At 41.8% G+C, this 19,633-nt stretch overlaps 1 protein-coding gene across 1 annotated transcript in view; it reads right to left on the reverse strand.

The window, feature by feature from the left end:
* Positions 1–254: 254 nt before the first annotated feature.
* The window catches only part of LOC134620385 (NLR family CARD domain-containing protein 3-like), a 39,926-nt gene continuing 20,547 nt past the window's right edge, over positions 255–19,633 (reverse strand). Inside the window, exons 6-8 of the mRNA XM_063466547.1 lie at positions 12,178–12,354; positions 943–1,119; positions 255–267 (exon numbers count right to left, since the gene is read on the reverse strand). Coding sequence (XP_063322617.1) covers positions 255–267; positions 943–1,119; positions 12,178–12,354 — 367 coding nt within the window. The remainder of the gene's footprint in view (positions 268–942; positions 1,120–12,177; positions 12,355–19,633) is intronic.

The following is a 19,633-nucleotide window of genomic DNA, read 5'->3' on the forward strand; positions in this document are numbered from 1 at the left end:
ACACAGGGATGATGCTGGACTCTACATTGTGTCTGACAGTGGAGCTGTTCTCAGAGCAGTTCACTCTGCAGCACTGACAGTCATCTGCACTTCATTCCTCTGTCAGTCACTGCTGGATGAAGCTCTCCTCTCCACCTCCCAGTAACATGGCCCAGTCAGAGCGTCTCTACACACAAGCTGCTGTTGCTTCAACCTCTCTGGATCATCAGGACACAGCTGCTCCTCTCTCAGCACACACACCGTCCTGTTTACCATCATCGGCTCCACCTGCAGAGAGAAGAAGGAAGAGCAGAGGAGATAAACGAGTGTTTCCAGAGACTCTTCATCAGCTGTCAGTCAGTGATGCAGCACATCCAGTATAAAGAGCAGCAGGGACTTCAGTGCTGGGACTGTACTAGGACTCATTGTTGCTTCACTTTTTCTAATCTTTAGATTTTTATTGAAGTTGATGAAAATGTTTTTCACTCCTAGTTTGAGTTTGGACTTTCATTCATTAGAAGAACCTTGGTCTGTCCACTCTGAGCTCTTTGGCAACCCCAACAACAAGCCCAACAATCCAGATGGACGGTTCCAGCTGTTAGCTGGAGGAATTCCATACAAACATCTGCTCTCACTAAATTCTACCTCACCTACAGACTGTGTTCTTCACTGCTTTAAACTTGGAAATGAATGCAGTCATTGGTCTGCGTGCTGCTTTGTTCAGAGAGCTGATTGGCTGTTGACAGTGTTTGATCAGAGTGTGTCAGCCGTTACTATGGTGACCATAAAGGTGAGAAACAGGAAGTGTTTGTGTCCAATCCTGAAGCCTGTCACCATTCTCCTCTCACAGCTTCACTGAGAAGCTGCAGCTTTACAGGAAACACTGGATCTTTGTTTTATACTGACTGTGTTTAGTACAAGACTGCTGACAGCACCACCCACTCACTCCATCACTCTACTTACACCAGACTCGCCAGTCTGCAGTCTGGACTCTCCTTAAGATCAGACAGCTGCTTCACATCTGAATCCGTAAGGCTGTAGTTTCCACTCAGGTCCAGCTCTCTCAGATGGAAGGGGTTGGACCTCAGTGCTGCTGCCAGAGAATCACAGCTGAACTTTGACAAACCACAGAAACTCAATCTGTATAAAGAATGGAAGATGTAAGTTTATTAGACAAAGTGTGAGCTTGAAATCATTTAGTGTTTCATCATCTGTTCAGAGCTGAAGAAGGTTCAGAATGTAGAAGTTTAGAAAATGGAAACTCCAAACAGCTGAAGCCAACAGGAAGCAGCTTCAAACAGGAAACTGTGCAGAGTTTCAGACTATATGTCCCAATGCAGCCAGTTTGAGTTTGGAGATTTGAATCTCTGTTCTGGGACTAAGTCCTTGAATCATTTCTTCCAGTTTGTCTAAGTATTGGACATGTGTTGTGGCTCCATTAGGGGAACTTCTAAATGTGATGTGATGGCCCCTCTGGGTCTGTCAGATCACAGGACTGAAGAGAGCTCAAACTGGGCACACAGTTGTTCCAGTCTGGATCAGAGACTCTATACTGGAACTGAGGGATTGCTTTGACTGCTCCCACTGGGACTTTTAAAAGGCTCATGTTCTCACTTAGATCATCTGTTTCTACTTACATTTCTTTTTGGGAAAAATTACTTTGAAAACAGGAACTATTTTCCCCAATAAGCAGCCCTGGATTAGTAAATCACTCCAACATGTTCTCAGTCAGAAGAAGCTGTCTTGTTATGAGGGAGAGAAGAAAAGGATTGAGGCACATAAACTTGTTCAAAGAGAGATAAAGCAGCTAAAATAAGGTCTAAAAGTAATGAAGAGGATGAGCTGAATAAAGGACACTCAAGGCTGGCTTGGAAAGGAATGAAGTCCATGGTGGGTATTGTGGCTCCTCCAACCAACGGCCGCGGCAGGCTAAACATGAGGACACCGATGACGCGCAACAGTGAACACATGAGATACACTTCTGTATTATTTGCTCCTTTTATTCCACATGCAACTGTCCACTATACAAATCAGCACATGGGCTCAAACCATTAAACAAATGCACAGACTGCACAAACCAAATAACTGCAACTCACAAAGAATTACACCAATTACTATGCCAAACTACAACATTGGCCTATGGCATAAATTAGTGCATAAACCATACTTCAAGTTACAGTCAAAATATGTGTGTGAATGGGTGGATGACTGAATGTGTAAAGCGCTTTGGGGGAGTTACACCCAAGAGTTACGAGGCGCAGAATCATTGACAACGATAACCACATCCCCAGGAATGAAATTCCGTCTGATTCTCTGCCACTTCTGACGCTCTGGGGCAGGTACTACTTAACCCAGCTCTTCCAGAACAGGTCAGACATGTACTGTACTTGCCTCCATATTGTCGTCCATATGCGTCCCCCTTCTGAAACACTCCTGGTGGCATCAATGGCTTGGTCTTAAGCAGCAACAGATGGTTAGGAGTCAAAGCCTCCAAATCATTAGGATCAGTAGAGGCTTTGGTTATTGGCCTACTGTTCATAATAGCCTCTGGCTAACAAAGAACTGTACAAAGGCCTTCTTCGTCCAAATTCTGCACTTTCAGAATGGAATTTAACACCTTCCTGACAGACCTTATGAGACGTTCCCAAACACCGCCATGATGGGAACCAGCAGGAGGATTAAAAATCCACTTTATGCCCTTTTGCAGCAGCATCTCATGAATCTGTGCCTGATTCCACCCTTCCACTGCCTCTTTCAACTCACGTTCACCACCCACAAAATTTGTACCATTATCCGATCATATCTCCAATACCTGACCCCGCCTTGATTTAAATTGTCGGAGCGCATTAATAAAGGAGTCTGTGCTCAAAGATGACAACACCTCTAAATGCACAGCTCTCACAGCCACACATGTAAAGATAATTCCATATCTCTTTACTTCACACCTTCCACGCTTAACCTGAAAAGGTCCGAAACAATCTACTCCAACCCGAGAGAATGATTTGATTTGATTTGATATACCTTTATTAGTCCCACAAGGGGAAATTTCATAAGGCTGCCGACCTATTGCACGCAATGGCGGCGCCATCTTACCCTCCGACCATACATGCATTACACAAAAACATCACATGGGGAAGACAGGTCAGAGAGGTATAACATGGAAAAAGCACAACATGAGGAAAGATAAGAAGAAAAAAATAACTCCCCCCAGACTGAGCTCCAACAGGGAGATCAGTTTGAGAACAGAAAAAAACACCTCTGCACATAGCACATGAAAAAAAACTCTTAATACACCAAAGAAACACATGACAAGCAACAGGGGTGGGTAAAGGGTGAGAGACAGCCGATGTAGAATGGAGGTTCATCTGGTGAGATGCGATCTTGTGGAAGGTCTGCCATCATCTGATATCCTGGTGCTGCATGAAGTCTGAGACAGACAATGCATTTAGCCAAAATCCTTCTTATGGCAATGCTTGCACCTGGAATCCAATACCTTTGCCGCAATTCGGACAGCGTGTGGTTACGTCCACCATGCCCTATTTTCTGATGTATATATTGAAGCACAAGGTCAGAAATATGAAGATCCCTAGCTATAATAGCGGGATGCCTTGCCTCTTCAGGCATAGCTGCTCTACTAAGCCTACCTCCCACCCTCAACACATCATTCTCAAGCTTAGGATTAAGCTTATAGAGCTCACTACTCTTCTTCACCTTTTCACCCCTCTGCAACCTACTGATCTCATCTGAATATGTCCTCATTTGACAAAAGCAAAGAACTGCATTCTCTGCCTTGTCAAGCTCTTCTACCGAGAGAAATCCTTTAGCAGCATGGTCCTTGACAGTCTGCAACAAATGCAGACTGTCATTAAACAAATGCACAGACTGCACAAACCAAATAACTCCAACTCACAAAGAATTACACCAGTTACTATGCCAAACTACAACATTGGCCTATGGCATAAATTAGTGCATAAACCATATTTCAAGTTACAGTCAAAATACATCAAAATGACTCAAGCTGCGTCCAAGCTGCGGTCAACAGAAGGTTTCCCCTCGTGCTCACCCTACCTTTCTGCTCGTCAACATCAGGTGCGGTGAACAAGTGAGTGCAACCACATTTATCACCTAACACACCCATGAGTCACGCCCCACACCCGTGGACCAATACAGTGAGTGCATTTAAACCAACCCACTTAATCAAAAAAGGAACAACTCACATGGCTCCTACAGTGGGGATGCAGAACAAGAACCAAAGATGAATGTGATGCTGAATCAGCAGAAGACTTGGACTCATTTGATTCCAGTTTTGATATCATTGATTTCAAGAGCTTTGTGATTGTAGGAAAGGGCTGGTAGCTCTGAGAGTCACACTCATGAGGTGTTTGTGTGGAAATATCTTTTCTCAAAGAAAGAAAAAGCCCTGGTCCTGATGCTTTGGGAGGGAAATGATTGAAGTGTGCTGTGAGGAACTGACTGGGAGATTTTCACACATTTTCCAGTCCTCCTTGGAACAACAGGAAGTTCCCAGCATATGGAAACAAATGTTAAGTGTCCTATGGCACTCAGTGATGATGGTGCTGTGGCCCCACCACCTCCACCTCTTTTTAAAGGAACTAACTGTTATCTGAAGCTTCAAATGGGACTAAGACTTCTTCCACTAGGTGGCAGTGTCTGATGAGAAAGTGTTAGTGCAACTTGCCTGTAGTCAAAAACAGGAAAATGCAGGATTTGGGCTGAAATTGGAAAAAGTGGTTAGCACTAGTGCCTTAAAGTAAGAAGGTTGTAGGTTGAAGCTTGTTGGCCAGATGGGTCTTTCTGTAGAGGTTGGATGTTCTCCCACAGTCCAATGAAATGCTGCTTAGGTTCATTGGTGCTTCTAAATTGGCTGTAGGTGTGGATGTGAGAGAGTGCCTCTCTGGCTGTATCCCAATTCAGGGTCTTCAGCCTTAAAGGAATTTTAAGGCTGATTATGTCACAGCGACGCAACGAAGGCTGTCCCAATTCAAAGGCTGCTTGAAATGCGGCCCTCAAATGCGTCCTTCATTTCCCTGAATTTTAAGGATGGGTCCGTGTATCCTCCATGGCCCAACATATCCCAGACTTCATAGCGCAGCAGTGGGTGTGGATAATTTTGCAGAGAAAAAAAAAAACGGCGGAAGAGGGGCGGCCAAAAAGTAAACTTTTAAAAGTAAGTACTGAATATTATATCACTTATTTATGTGCAAATGTTGAATAATGAAGAACATTAAAACATTACTGTTGGCCACATGTTGGCAAAGTTATTTGCCATTAGTGATGTTTGTACTTTCAGCATTTACTTGGTTTTAAAGCCTTTACTTTAAAATATACGCCGTTCAATAGTCGACCTTAAACTTACAGAGAATGTGATGATTTTATGGATAATTAAAGTCAGTCATATATCCAAACACAACAAGCTGGAAGTCAGTGATGCTGCTCGGTTTGCAGTCCTGAATATCACGGCACAAGCAGGATTCACTGCACTGTTAATGTTAGCTATGTTATATTGCTGCCTCTGTTCGGTGGTGTCGAGCCAAACGGACTTTAACGTGTGTTTGAACGAGCTGACGGTTCACTCGTTAAGCTGAAAGAAAGATGCTTTAATCACAGGAGTCACACATGTGTCCACTGTACCATCTGGGAACTCTTCTTGTTTAGCACTCGTAATAACACAAACACTAAATCCTCCTTCTCTTGTGCTGTTTTGTAGCAGTGTATACACCTGAGACTGTCACCTGTCTGTCTGTCCTGCACTCTCTCTCTGTTTCTTTCTCTCTGATTGTGGAATAAAAGTATGAACATGTATTTATAAGTTACACTTGTGTTTGAATCCTGCAGCTTATCACACATTTGATTTCCATGTGTGACGACTGCAAGTGTCCAGAGTGAGAACAGACTGAGGGACCCACTGCTGCACATCATCTGTGAGGCTTTGCACCCCTGATGATCCACCAGGACAAACTCAGCAGTGTGTGAGGAAGAGGAGGAGGAAGAGCCAGCAGCAGCTGGCAGATGGAGAGAATAGACATACTGTTCCCTGTTTGTGAAGGACTGCTAGGAAAGTTTAAAAGAACTAATTGTCTGTCCTGAATCAGTCTTATTAGGTAATGTTCAAATAATTATATCATTCCAGTGTTTTCAGTGTGGGAGAAAGTACTCAGGGCCTTCAAGTTACACACTATGAAAGGCAGAAACAAGTTTAATGTTCAGAAACCTAAAGTATGTATCAGCAGCAGAATGGAGCTAAAAATAAATGTTTGTTTCAGTTCTATAATGCCAACATACTTAGAAAGAACAACATTTGTCTCTGATATATAATCAGTGTTGGGTAGGTTACTTTAAATTAGTAACTTAGTTACTTTTGATAGAAGTAACTAGTAATGTAACTCAGTTACTTCAAGTTACTCGTTACTTTCAAAGTAACTAGTTACTAGGGAAAGTAACTTAATTTTACTCAGAATTCTCTTGTTAATGTGTTGCTTCCGTAACTGGATACCCAGCAAGATTGCCAGTCTTCTAGCTTGCTTACTTGCCACAAGTGCACTGTGCCACCTACCAATAGAAAGGAAAAAATAATGTGCATATTTCCACGAGAGAAATTCCATGCCTGGACCGGCGCCCATGATGTCACAGCGTCATGTGCGCTTTTTACATCCAACACGAAAACTGCAGTCGTGGTGCTTTCGATTGTACTCAGAACTCGGAAATTCTGCCTTCCGAATAGGAAGATGTAGGTAACACCAGACTCCAGATGAGGTGCATACAGGGCTGGACTGGGACAAAAAAAAAAAACAAAAAAAAAACGGCCCAGGCGTTTTGACTAGAGACCGGCCCGCCATTATAGGAAAAATCATAAAGCCTTTGAATGAAAACAAACGCCGTAGAGACAGTGATGTATACTGTTTTGAGGCATCAATCTATCAATCGTTTGTTGTAAGATTCAGATAATTATTTTTTAAAAGCGAGACATTTTAAATGAGAATAAGAAAGAAAAGTACTTTGTGCCCCCCTTTCCCTGTTAATGCCCTATCTGCCCCCCTGGCAAAGTTTTGCTAGACCCGCCCCTGCACAGTTACCAGCTGTCAGCTAAAGGATCCTGGTGTTATTTCTCAGAAACAGTTCATAACTTCCCTTCAACTCATTCATGTCACCTAAAAGGTAAACCTGTTTCTCCATCACCTGTTCAGCTCTGATGATTCAGTAAGGACATCTCCTGGTTTCATCTTCATGTTTCCCTCTCACCACATATCCAAACCGATATCATGACCAGCAGCTTTTACAGCTGTGGCTCCAGCAAACTTCAGCTAAAACTAGAAGGTAATATTAAATAAATTCTAACAACAGTTGATCAAGCTTAAACGTGTAGCATGTAAAAGCCACCGAGTAACCGCTAAGGGCCTGTATACTACTCGTGCAAACTTTCAGGCCCAAAGCTCTTGCAGGAATGAGCCCAGAATAAACGGGACAAGAGGGTCAATATCAGCCAGATACGTTAAAATTTATTATTAAAAAAACAAAAAAAACAAAAAACAAAACAAAAAAACAAACAAAAAAAACCCGAAAAAGGGTTTTCAATAGGCCTAAAACATCACAATAAAGAGGTCACTAACGACCACAATATAGTCTTTTTGGTGCAACCTGCCAGCAATGCAACTATCACCTGAGGGCTTGCTCTCCCCCAGCGGTCCCAGATGCTCGTTGCTTTCAAAGAAACAAATCCACCCCAAATTAATACGAGCCCAACAGAACACTTATCGCATGCACTAAGTGTTTTATTTCAGGCAATAATTGGTGGCACTAAAATCACTCTAAATAAAACTTATTCACCACAAATCCACACGGAGCACCTCTAAAAGACCTAATTTCCCTAAGGTAAGAGCCCAGCTCAGGGATTGCATATTGCCCGACTAATATTGCACCAGCCCAGTAGAAATAAAAAACAAACCCAGCATAAGAAAAATTCAGTTTTAAAAGGTGACCCTACTCTAAAACCAACTTGTGAGAAAAACGCAACAACAAGGAGAAGGAGGAAAAAAACAGTGACAAATTCACATGTGCAGCCTGTCCTGCAGGAGGCAATACAATATAAATTAGATTTCAGTGCATAAATATACTTTTTTTATTGTCAAATATATTAAGTTAACCTACCTCCAGCTGACTACTATATTTGCTGCACAACTCACTTGTGGTCTTCTAAAATCTACTAAAAACATGAAATACAATAAACATCAAATACATTTCAACGTACTTAAAAAAAACACTAAAAGAATAACAGCCTGTACCTTGAACCTCTGCTGTAGAGTAGTGATGTGTCCTGTGTGTCGAAGCTTCGAAACCTGTGTCGGGTAATCTCGGGGGACTTTTTGTGAAGCACGTATCGAGGCTTGCTTTGATTACGTATGCAGTGACGTTCTAGGCAACGGAACTGTCTCGCCGGTTTGCGCCAGATTCGAAATAAAATGGGCAGCAAAACACAGCTGATTCCCCCATCACATTGTGTTGGGGAATTTGATTACGTACGTGCTACATAGTAAATTGAGCGTTTCTTCTTCGATGGAACCAGCAAGGAAGAGATTTGTTAAATCTCATCTCTTCTAATAAAGTATGCACACAGTAATAAATATCACAAAGATAAGTACCATAATATAAATAAACAACACTACAGATCATATAATCTGATTTCTGTCTTTTAGTTTATTAAAAAGTGAAGCACCAAACACTAGTTTGTGTCATTATCCAGATGTACATAAGCATGATTACACAGTTACTAGGGGTTGATTTTGATTATCTATAAAAATCGATTCTAGCTTGGATAACATGATATCGATGAATTAAAATCCTGAATCCATTATTTATTTTTTATTTATTTTGCCCGAAATGCCAGAATCTAAGGTTAAACCTCACTAAATTTCAACCACCACCAAACAGCTAGAACATTAAATGAGAGCAGGAACACGGATTCTGCCCAAAGACGCAAAAACAAAGCGCGGACCCGCCGACGGATCAGAATCAGTGAGATGTCGCCTTTCTCACCAGACGGCACGGACACGGTCGGGGCTGAAAGCCGACAGCTCACTGATTCTGATCCGTCGGCAGGTCCGTGCTTCGTGTTTATGCCCTTTTTGCGCTGATTCTGAAGCTGCAGGTTTTATTTCTCTCCAAACAATATTGACTGAACCAGCAGCAAAAGGAGATCCAAACTACGCTTCACATAAACATCGTCATGAATTCCCTCTGACTTTTACTGTTTTGCTTCCACCACGATAAAATCACACTTCATGCACAGCTCTCTCTCTCTCTCTTACACACACACACACACACACACACACACGGTATACTTTAAGAACAGTTTCCCATCTAAAAATCTGTTTTCTGCATTATTCGCTTGCTTGTTACGCACAAGTCTACCATTGTTTGCAGCGCTGTAGGTCACTTTCTGCTGTTCAGTAGGCTACTGAACAAATTATAACTTTTTATAATTATGCAAAATTGCAAAACGCTTAGCTGTGTCTCTAATAAAACCTCTGTAACTTTGCTCTGCTTCACTTCAACAGCATCAGGTAATGTTCCTATGTTGATTAATGGTTTTCTTTCGTTTGTGATCTACTACAGAATATTTTTATAAAATCCAGGAAGGAAAATCACCTTCACGTCTTTCTGTGTTTTATCCTCAGCTACTTTGACACAAAGGCATCTGCTGTGATGCTTACACCTTTGATAAAGTCTTGCAAGTGTCAGCTTTATTGTTATAGATACAAAAATATGGAAATGTACTGATGCATGATCTGAATTATAATATTTCTGACTGTCTGAGGCAAATTTCCCCGATTCGAATCGATTCTACAAATCAGTGATGATACCCAGCTCTAACAATTACACAATCATACCAAAACTCTGTCCTGATGGTTTCCACTTTCTCTTTTGTATCAAACTTACTGAGACAATATTCGGGATAAATAACCATGAAAACAATTTATTTATTCAGTTTAGAGGTTTACACATCACATCATTATAATCACAGAGCCTGTTTCACTTGAATTATCCACTTGATGGCGCAGTAGAGCAAATGAATCATCACAATGCTTTGAACCATGAGTCGACCAGTTGGATGGAAAGCTTCAGTTCATCACGAGGCTTCATCTCACCATCACTACTGTAGAGATTTACAACAGTTTGTGTAGCAGACAATTGAAACTTCTCAGGCTCTTCACCTTCTCATAACCATTGTTCACAGCCGATCCTCAGTGCAAATGAGAGAAGAAGGGCACCTGCTGCTACTTCCTCTTTTATACCCTGCCTTGGGTCCCCTGGGTCCTAAAGCCTTCCCCATTACAAACGTGCTCCTGTTGTTAAACACGACCTCCGCTGGTTTCTTCTTTCTGGCGCAAAGTGGGCGATAAACAAATAAGAGAGCCGGGACTTGCGACAGAAAAGCCGATCAGCTGATCACTGATCAGTTTCATGATTGAAGTAGAAACAGGAGAGGGAGGGGGAGAGAATGAGAGAAGAAGAGGCAGCTGTGCAGCAAGGACACAGAATAACTCCAGCTTTGTATCTTTTTCATTCTAGCTGAAGTCCGTGACAAACTGTGTTCCTTTTCACCTCAATACGAAACGCGACGATTCCATTTTTTAGGGGATGGTTGGAAACTCTACTAACTAACCTTATGAACAAAATAAAGTTCAACATCAGTAACATCATAGCACCCACCCAGCTGTATAGAAACTCTAGAACTAGAAACATGCTAGCTAGTGCCCAGTACGAAAAAGTCAGCATAACGAAAATAAACTCCACCTAAACTTGGTTTATATCTGACCCAGATAGACTGCAGGTCATAACCTGTTACCTGAAATTCAGTTCACCTGACACTCGGACCGGCGGCCGCCTCAGGGCTCTCCTCCTCCCCTTTCCCTCATCCACCTGCTGGCCTCCACCACTTGCTAATGTTACTGAATCTGTGGAAGTTCCACGATAGCCACCACACAAAGTAACAAATAACGACCCGATCTAAATCCCAGTAACGAGTAACGCGTTCCTGATTTTGGCATAATAACTAGTTACCGTGCTCGTTACCACAATAATAACGTAGTTACTGTAACGCGTTACTTAATAACGCCTTAGTCCCTACACTGTATATAACACACCTATATATGCACTGTCAAAGATACTTGTCTTTGAGTGAAGATTTAAGGTGATAGGAAATATAAATAACTGCAACTTGAATCTTTACTGAAGCTCAGTTTTTGACACAGAGTTCAAGTACACTGCTGTAATAACTAATGATGATTAATATAATAACTATCATATTGGCCACATTATATTTACATTACCAAAGTGATATGACTTTAGTCTCATGAACAACATTAGCTAATTGTTATTTACAAGCTAATCTTAAAATGACTGTTCAGTACAGAAATGAAGCCCAAAAATCATGTTTTACTGTCCCGTGGTCTCAGCCTCAGATACTTATCAAATCACACAAAGCTCATGTAGAAACAAACAAACAAATGAACAAAAGATTTTCTCCTTCATTTCTGTCAAACAATGCTGTATGACACATTTCCAGCTGTTAGTATCATGGTTGCTAGGCAACCTGGGCAGCGCGACGGGGGCTAGACCGTCCCATTTCACAAGCCTACAAACCTCGCACTTCCGGCCTTAGTGGTCTTTGAGTACGCGGCCCTTGAGGACCGTTGAGGGTGCGTACTTTAAGGCTGCAGACCCTGAATTGGGATACAGCCTCTGTCTCTCTGTTGGCCCTGTGATGGACTGCTCACCTGTGCAGGTGGACCACGTCTCTTGCCCTATGACAGCTAGGGCACAGGCTCCAGCCCTGTGAGCCTAAGCTGAATAAACATTGGATGATGTGTGTATGTTTGTGTTGGACTGCTGTCTGTAAAGCAAACGGCCATTTTGGTTTGGATTTCAGTGTCAGACAGACTTTAAGGTGGAATGAAGAGTTTTAGAGTTTCACAGTCAATTATCCACTGGAGGAATTTTCTTCTTCTTTTAAGGTTTGAAATGTGAACATTGTTCTGCTACAGTCAATGGACTAAACCAGAGAAGAAGAAAACAGACTTTACCATGAAGATCCTTATGTCAGCCTTATGTCTGCAGTTTAGTGTCAGCACAACTTTCACATCATATTCATCTCAGCACAACTAAAACATGGTGACTGACCTTAGAGTTTCAAGTTCACATCTTGGACTCTCCAGAAAACGACACAGCTGCTTCACTCCTGAATCCTTCAGGTTGTTGTTGAAACTCAGGTCCAACTCTCTCAGATGGGAGCGGTTGGACTTCAGCGCTGCTGCCAGATAATCACATCTGATCTTTGACAAACCACAGCCCTTCAATCTGTATAAAGAATGAAAGATGTAAGTTTATTAGACAGTGTGCGCTTGAAATCATTCAGTGTTTCATAATCTGTTCAGAGCTGAAGAAGGTTCAGAATGTAGAAGTTTAGAAAATGGAAACTCCAAACAGCTGAAGCCAACAGGAAGCAGCTTCAAACAAACACAACAAGAGAAAAAACTCTCAATGTTTCACATTAAAGTCGTACATTTATCATAAAAACATGAAAAGGACATGAAAAAGTCATGTGTTTCCACATGGCTTCACTTTTAAAGGTGAAGTGTGAAAGAAACGGACATATTTGAAGTCCAACACCTTTTTCCAGTCACATTATTAAAGCAGACAAACTACAAGCTCATTTTCATTCCAGCAAGTCATCTTCTGACCTGGACTAACAACACTGGTCTCTATATGCAGCTGGCTGTCAGACCAGTGCTCAGGGACCGTCTACAAAGTGCAACACTGAAAGAACATCACACACAAATTTGCTTCAAGCACTTTCACACAAACATCTACTGTCATTATTTTCACCAAACTCTGTGGATCCTTTATTGGAAATTCAAATGGGATTCAAATGGTCAGACAAAAGAGGGTTATGTTGAAATATGATGAAATGTTGTGTATTAGCAGGAAGTTATTGAATCATTTTCCTCATAAACCAAACAAAATGATTGACAAACATGTTTTTACAAACTCAGTGCTGGACTTTAATCAGCAGATTCTCCAACACACACTCTGACCACAGGCCAGGCCCAGGGGCCACACACAGCTGGGCTCCATCCAAGAGACGGGAAACGAACCAACACAATAACATAGAGCACCATTTGATCTTCTTACATTTTAGCTCTTCAAACCAAACACAGTAAAAACATGAGCATATCTATTTCATGATAAAATGACCTGACAGGTAGAATAGAATAAAGTGGTGGTGTTACAGCCGGCCTTTCTCCCTTCTGCTGCCGAGGCTGCTAGTCTCTCCCAAACTCAGCTACAGGACTTCCAAATGAATGAAAGCAGCAGAAGTGGCTTTACACATGAAAGAGGAAGAGGAGAAGAAGAGGAGAGGGAGGCCACCCTGACCATCACTCCAGCTGAAAACATCGCACTTCCATTAAAGTTGGTGAGAAAATGTTGAGCAGGATGAGCTGCTGGCTAATCTGGAGGCCATAGCAGCAGCTCACAATCACAATGGATTTCCACTCATGAAAAAGCTCTGGCTGCTTCATTTCTCATTTCATATCAGAGACTTTAAAGTTTCAGTGAAGCTGGACTGTGATGCTTCCTTTCCTTCATATTCCAGTGAGACCTCCATAATGATTTCAGCTGTTCTGTACACACACTGTGTGCCCTGTATGTCTAATTATTGAAGAAGGAAAAGAAGCCGAGCATTCAAATCCTGCTGGTGAGGGTCCATCACACATCTGTGCCCAGGGCTCTGTAAGCTGAACATGGAACCATGGAGCCATCATGGATTTAGTGTGAACAATAAAATAGACAGTGATGTTTCCACATCTGATCCACAACATAATGACATTAAAATGATGTGATTACATGGAACTGGCAGATCCTGATTCAGGCTCCAGTCTGCAGTCACGTCAGCCATCATGTCCCACCTTCACTGGAGGCCATCTTTGGCTTTATTGTCAAACTCTGCTCTGACTGGCTGGCCTAAAATCCCTGTTACCCATAATGCAACAGGCGTCAGACATGGGCAGAAAGAGTGTGAGATTTTTTACAAAGTGTAAACAGTTCTTCTGTTTTTAATAACGCTTAGCCAAAGTGAGAGAAAAAGGAGCTTTATGGAAGAAATAAATGTGATGAATGAGTCATTACATCCACACCTGAATCACAACACTCCAGTAGGCGCAGCCATCGGCCATCAGCTGTGCAACACTCACACAAATATATCAACTGTGTTTAATATTTAGTCATGTAGATCATTTATGTGCTTCAGCTCTTCTTACATTTTACTGCCAACATGTTTCAAAAGGAGCAGCTTTTACTTTGAAGGCCAGCTGTCTCTGTTTCCTGTTTTCATTGTTGGATAATGGAACAAGTCGATGCTTCAGTGCGTTGAACTGTGTTACACAAAAATAAGAAAAGTTTTCACGTTGTTCAGGCAGAATTGAGCGTTGAAGAATGAATTCACACGTCAATAAAATTTTCCATCAGCACAAGCAGGACAAAGAAAGCAGGAAATACTCTAAAACTGCCCTTTCTCATTCTACAACTTCACCCACATGAATTATACTTCATACGCAGACGCACAGTCTCTGATTGCTCTGAAATCTCACTGACAGCCAATAGAAATAAAGTAAAGTCCAGACTGACCGGGTCTGTGGGGTTAGGCAGTGAACTAACCCCAGTGTATCATATCTATCTAATAGACTCCAATTTGTACATGTAAATGGAGAGTCCTCTTCACCCACTAAGGGCAATTATGGAGTTCCACAGGGTTCAGTGCTAGGACCAATTCTGTTTACATTATACATGCTTCCCTTAGGCAGCATCATTAGAAGACATAGCATAAATTTTCACTGCTATGCAGATGACACGCAGCTCTACCTATCCATGAAGCCAGGTAACACACACCAATTAGTTAAACTGCAGGAATGCCTTATAGACATAAAGACCTGGATGGCCGCTAACTTTCTGCTTCTTAATTCAGATAAAACTGAGGTTATTGTACTCGGCCCTGAAAATCTTAGAAATATGGTATCTAACCAGATTCTTACTCTAGATGGCATTACCTTGGCCTCCAGTAATGCTGTGAGGAGCCTTGGAGTCATTTTTGACCAGGACATGTCCTTCAATGCACATATTAAACAAATATGTAAGACTGCTTTCTTCCATTTGCGCAACATCTCTAAAATTAGAAATATCCTGTCTCAGAGTGATGCTGAAAAACTAGTTCATGCATTCATTACTTCCAGGCTGGACTACTGTAATTCTTTATTATCAGGATGTCCTAAAAACTCGCTGAAAAGTCTTCAGCTAATCCAAAATGCTGCAGCAAGAGTACTGACAGGGACTAGAAAGAGAGAGCATATTTCTCCTGTTTTGGCTTCCCTTCATTGGCTTCCTGTTAAATCCAGAATTGAATTCAAAATCCTGCTCCTCACATACAAGGTCTTAAATAATCAGGCCCCATCTTATCTTAATGACCTTGTAGTACCATATCACCCTATTAGAGCACTTCGCTCTCGCTCTGCAGGCCTACTTGCTGTTCCTAGAGTATTTAAAAGTATAATGGGAGGCAGAGCCTTCAGTTTTCAGGCCCCTCTTCTGTGGAACCAGCTTCCAGTTTGGATTCGGGAGACAGACACTATCTCTACTTTCAAGATTAGGCTTAAAACTTTCCTTTTTGCTAAAGCATATAGTTAGGGCTGGACCAGGTGACCCTGAATCCTCCCTTAGTTATGCTGCAATAGACGTAGGCTGCCGGGGATTCCCATGATGCATTGAGTTTTTCCTTTCCAGTCACCTTTCTCACTCACTATGTGTTAATAGACCTCTCTGCATCGAATCATATCTGTTATTAATCTCTGTCTCTCTTCCACAGCATGTCTTTATCCTGTTTTCCTTCTCTCACCCCAACCGGTCGCAGCAGATGGCCGCCCCTCCCTGAGCCTGGTTCTGCCGGAGGTTTCTTCCTGTTAATTTTCCTTCCCACTGTCGCCAAAGTGCTTGCTCATAGGGGGTCATATGATTGTTGGGTTTTTCTCTGTATGTATTATTGTGCGATCTACTGTACAATATAAAGCGCCTTGAGGCGACTTCTGTTGTGATTTGGCGCTATATAAATAAAATTGAATTGAATTGAATTGAATTGAACTGCTCACGCTGCGTTCAAGTGCATCACTGGAATTGGATCCAACTTTATCAGTTTCTGTTTTGAACATTTCTCATTTCCTTATTAACTGTATTAAACTCTGTAAATGAACTGAGAACTATTTCGACATTTGAAACAATGGATCATTTTCCCATTCACTGCTGTACGTTAGTGTATAAATGAATGTTAGACTGGCCTCCATGGAAACACTTGGACTGGTCTCGGCTGCCTGCTTTCTGTAGTCCTTCCAACAGAGTCCTTTCTCTTCTCCAGCTTCTGTTTGAAATCCTCTCACAGAACCTGGATCCTGCTTTGTTGTAATGTTTGGGCCTGTGTTAGGCTGTTCTGTGTTCCTCTGCTTTAACACACACTTCACCACAGCAGCTGTGTGGGTTGTCTCTGTAACAGCCATATCAGCTTCTGATACCATGAACATCATCACAGCTCCTAACGTCACCTTTATTAGCTTTGACATTCATTCGTTCCATTCAGAATGGCGGCGCATGTAGTTGCAGCAGCTCAGTGTCCCACCGATCAGCGCTGTGTTTGGATATTTTTGTACGCCTTGTGTTTGTTTCTGTGTTCTACCAGTCAAGCGAATAACATCTATAGCCGACATGATCTCCTCAAGATCGGAGTAAGTTACCGTGAGAGTGTGACTAGCACATTTGTCCGCCTACACAAGATACCGGTGGAAATAGCAAGGAGACCGGATTCCCCATGGATTGTTATCCCTCCGGGGTGGAGGCGCAGGTGGCATCGAGAGAAGGAGAAGGCGAGGCTGCAGGGCCGGCGCACTAGCCAGGCTATGGAGGCAGCCACTCAAACCACCGCTCCCCAGTCTATTCATCGCAAAAACCAGATCCCTCGCGAATAAGTTGGATGAATTGAGGCTGCAAATAGCAGCGTATAACTACATCAAAGACTCATGCATCCTTCTTATCAACAAATCCTGGCTACATCAATCCATTCCGGACTCTGCTATTGAGCTAGCAGGTTACACCACACAGCGACATGACCAAACAGTGGACTCCGGTAAGCGCAAAGCATGGGGGCTCTGTATGTATGTGAACAACAGCTGGTGTACCAACACAGTGATAATCAGTGTTGGGCAAGTTACTTTGAAAAAGTAATTAATTATAGTTACTAGTTAGTTATTCAAAAAAGTAACTGAGTTAGTAACTGAGTTACAATATTCTAAAAGTAATTACTTACTTGAAAGTAAAAGTAACTAATGCGTTACTTTTAAAAAAAATGTTTTACCTTTACCTTTACCTGCTCCCTCCTATACTGATGTGGTGTCTGTGGTACTGCTGAGCTTTTCAAAAGAAAACTGTTTTACGAGTTAAGTTTTCCTTACTGACCCATCCCATGCCCCTGTTATTTCTTCTCCAGATCTGAACCAGTGTAAAGGTTGCAGTTTAAGGGCCTGAGGTATGAAATTCTTTTCAGATTAGCTGTGATCAATATTTTTTGGATCTTGATAAATAACAATTAAAGCTGTAATGGCTCCATTAGCATTTTGTGTAAATGTTTGTGTGAAATTATAGCTTTAATGAGGTCTTTCTACATTATTTTTAGTTGTAAAGTATGTATATATGTACATATAGTATATATATTTACAGTACAGTATGTTATGTTTGTTGACATGTTTTCAGGTGGAAGCAGAATTTGTGAGGAATACTACTGCTCCACTTGTTCCAAGGCTTTTTGCACAACTTGACCAATACACTGACCAGCTCATAAAAGTCTTCAAGAAAAAAGGAGGTGCTGCAGGGAAGAAAATTAGACAAACTTTGGCCCCTGCCACACAGGTGCGTTATTCTGTTGGTAGCAAAATATTATGGCGTCATAAGATCACTTTCAAATTTAAACAGCTAGTGTATGGTAGCTGCACAGCCACATTATATATGTCCATAATGGAGGTATAGACAAACTAATATATCATCTACTTTGCATACAAAAATTTATCTTTAACATAAAAACATTCACTTGTGGTTTAACCCGAAATTGAGGGATCAAATTTTACTTATGTTTAGATAATTTTAATTTTCCAGAGTTTTGAGTACCAAACTTTGTCTTGCTTAATATAAATGTAAGTACACCCTGCCCAACAGGTTAACTATTCATGTCCATGTGATGATTAGTTGGTCTTGTGTACACGTCTATCTGTGCAGTGGATATGTCATTCATTTTGCATATAATGTGAGTTTGTGTCATTCTGAAGTATTTCTGTTTTCTCTTCCTGTATCTCTGCCACTCACTACAGAAGGAAACTATTGAAAAGGGGAGGGAGTGTGTCCTCAGTGCACTACTTCTTTACATGAAGACCCAAGCATCCTCTTCAAAGAATACCTGGTTGGTAATTTTAGTTTAGTTTTTTATCTGTATTAAACCAAATCTTGAATAACTAATGTTGTTGCATATTGTAATGTTGTTGTTGTTATAATTTGCGTGGAACGTGTTTAAATGTTTTGGGGAATCTTCTTGTATACCCAAATTATTTATATATTTTGTTGCGTCTGTAGTCTAAAATAGTGGCACACTGGGGTGCATGTTCCTAATTTTGTGTTTACTTCATTAAAGGGTAGCTTTGGCTTCTTTTTTTTCTTTTTTTTTTTAAACTGGACGCCATTTTTCTATGTTTTTGTGTCTAATTGACAAATGGGTTTGGTTTTTGTACTCTCCGTTGTAAAGGATTCTGATGCTAACGCTGTTCAAAGGGAGCTGGAACAAATTACCCTTGCTCTCTTCACCATCGAAAGAGCTGATGCCAGCACTCCTCCAGCCAATGTGGGTATAGCCATTGAGGGTGTTCTGCATGACCTGGAAGACATGGCGTCTGCATGTGCACTCTTAATGGGTGGGATATATGCACTGAATCTCAGTTAAAGTCGCATGTTTTCTCTGAAGCAAGGTAAGAGGAGTGTTGCTTACTTTTCCGTGGAGTTCTGGATCCTGGCGGAGGAGTCGGGCTGGGAGGAGAAAGCACTGCGTGGAGCCTTCCTCAACAGCCTTAACGAAAATATTAAGCGTGAGTTAGCAACCAAGGAACTACGTAAAGCTTTGTCTGCTCTAATCAATATGTGTATTAACTTAGACGACCACATGTGGGAGTTCGGCAAAAGAGCCGGGGATGGTCGGCGGCCTGCTGGGGGCACGGTTACATCTAGGGACCTTCCTACTCTGATGTGGAGAGGTGAGGAGGAGGAGCAACACGGGGATGAAGAGCAACCCATGCAGCTCGGCCAAGCCAAGCTTTCCTCCTCTAAACTGGGCCTCTAAACTTTCTTTTGGCTCTCAGCGAAGGCGGTTGCATTTTTTTCCTCTCCTCTCCTCTCCTTCCCCTTATCTTCCCTGCTTAGCTTCTTATGTCCTTGTCTAGTCTCCTGTTTTTTTTGTATTACTTTCCCTGGAACACTCTCTCACAGTCTGTGTCTAAAACCTAAA

The sequence above is a fragment of the Pelmatolapia mariae genome, linkage group LG3_W (assembly GCF_036321145.2).
Source record: "Pelmatolapia mariae isolate MD_Pm_ZW linkage group LG3_W, Pm_UMD_F_2, whole genome shotgun sequence".
Lineage (NCBI taxonomy): Eukaryota > Metazoa > Chordata > Actinopteri > Cichliformes > Cichlidae > Pelmatolapia > Pelmatolapia mariae.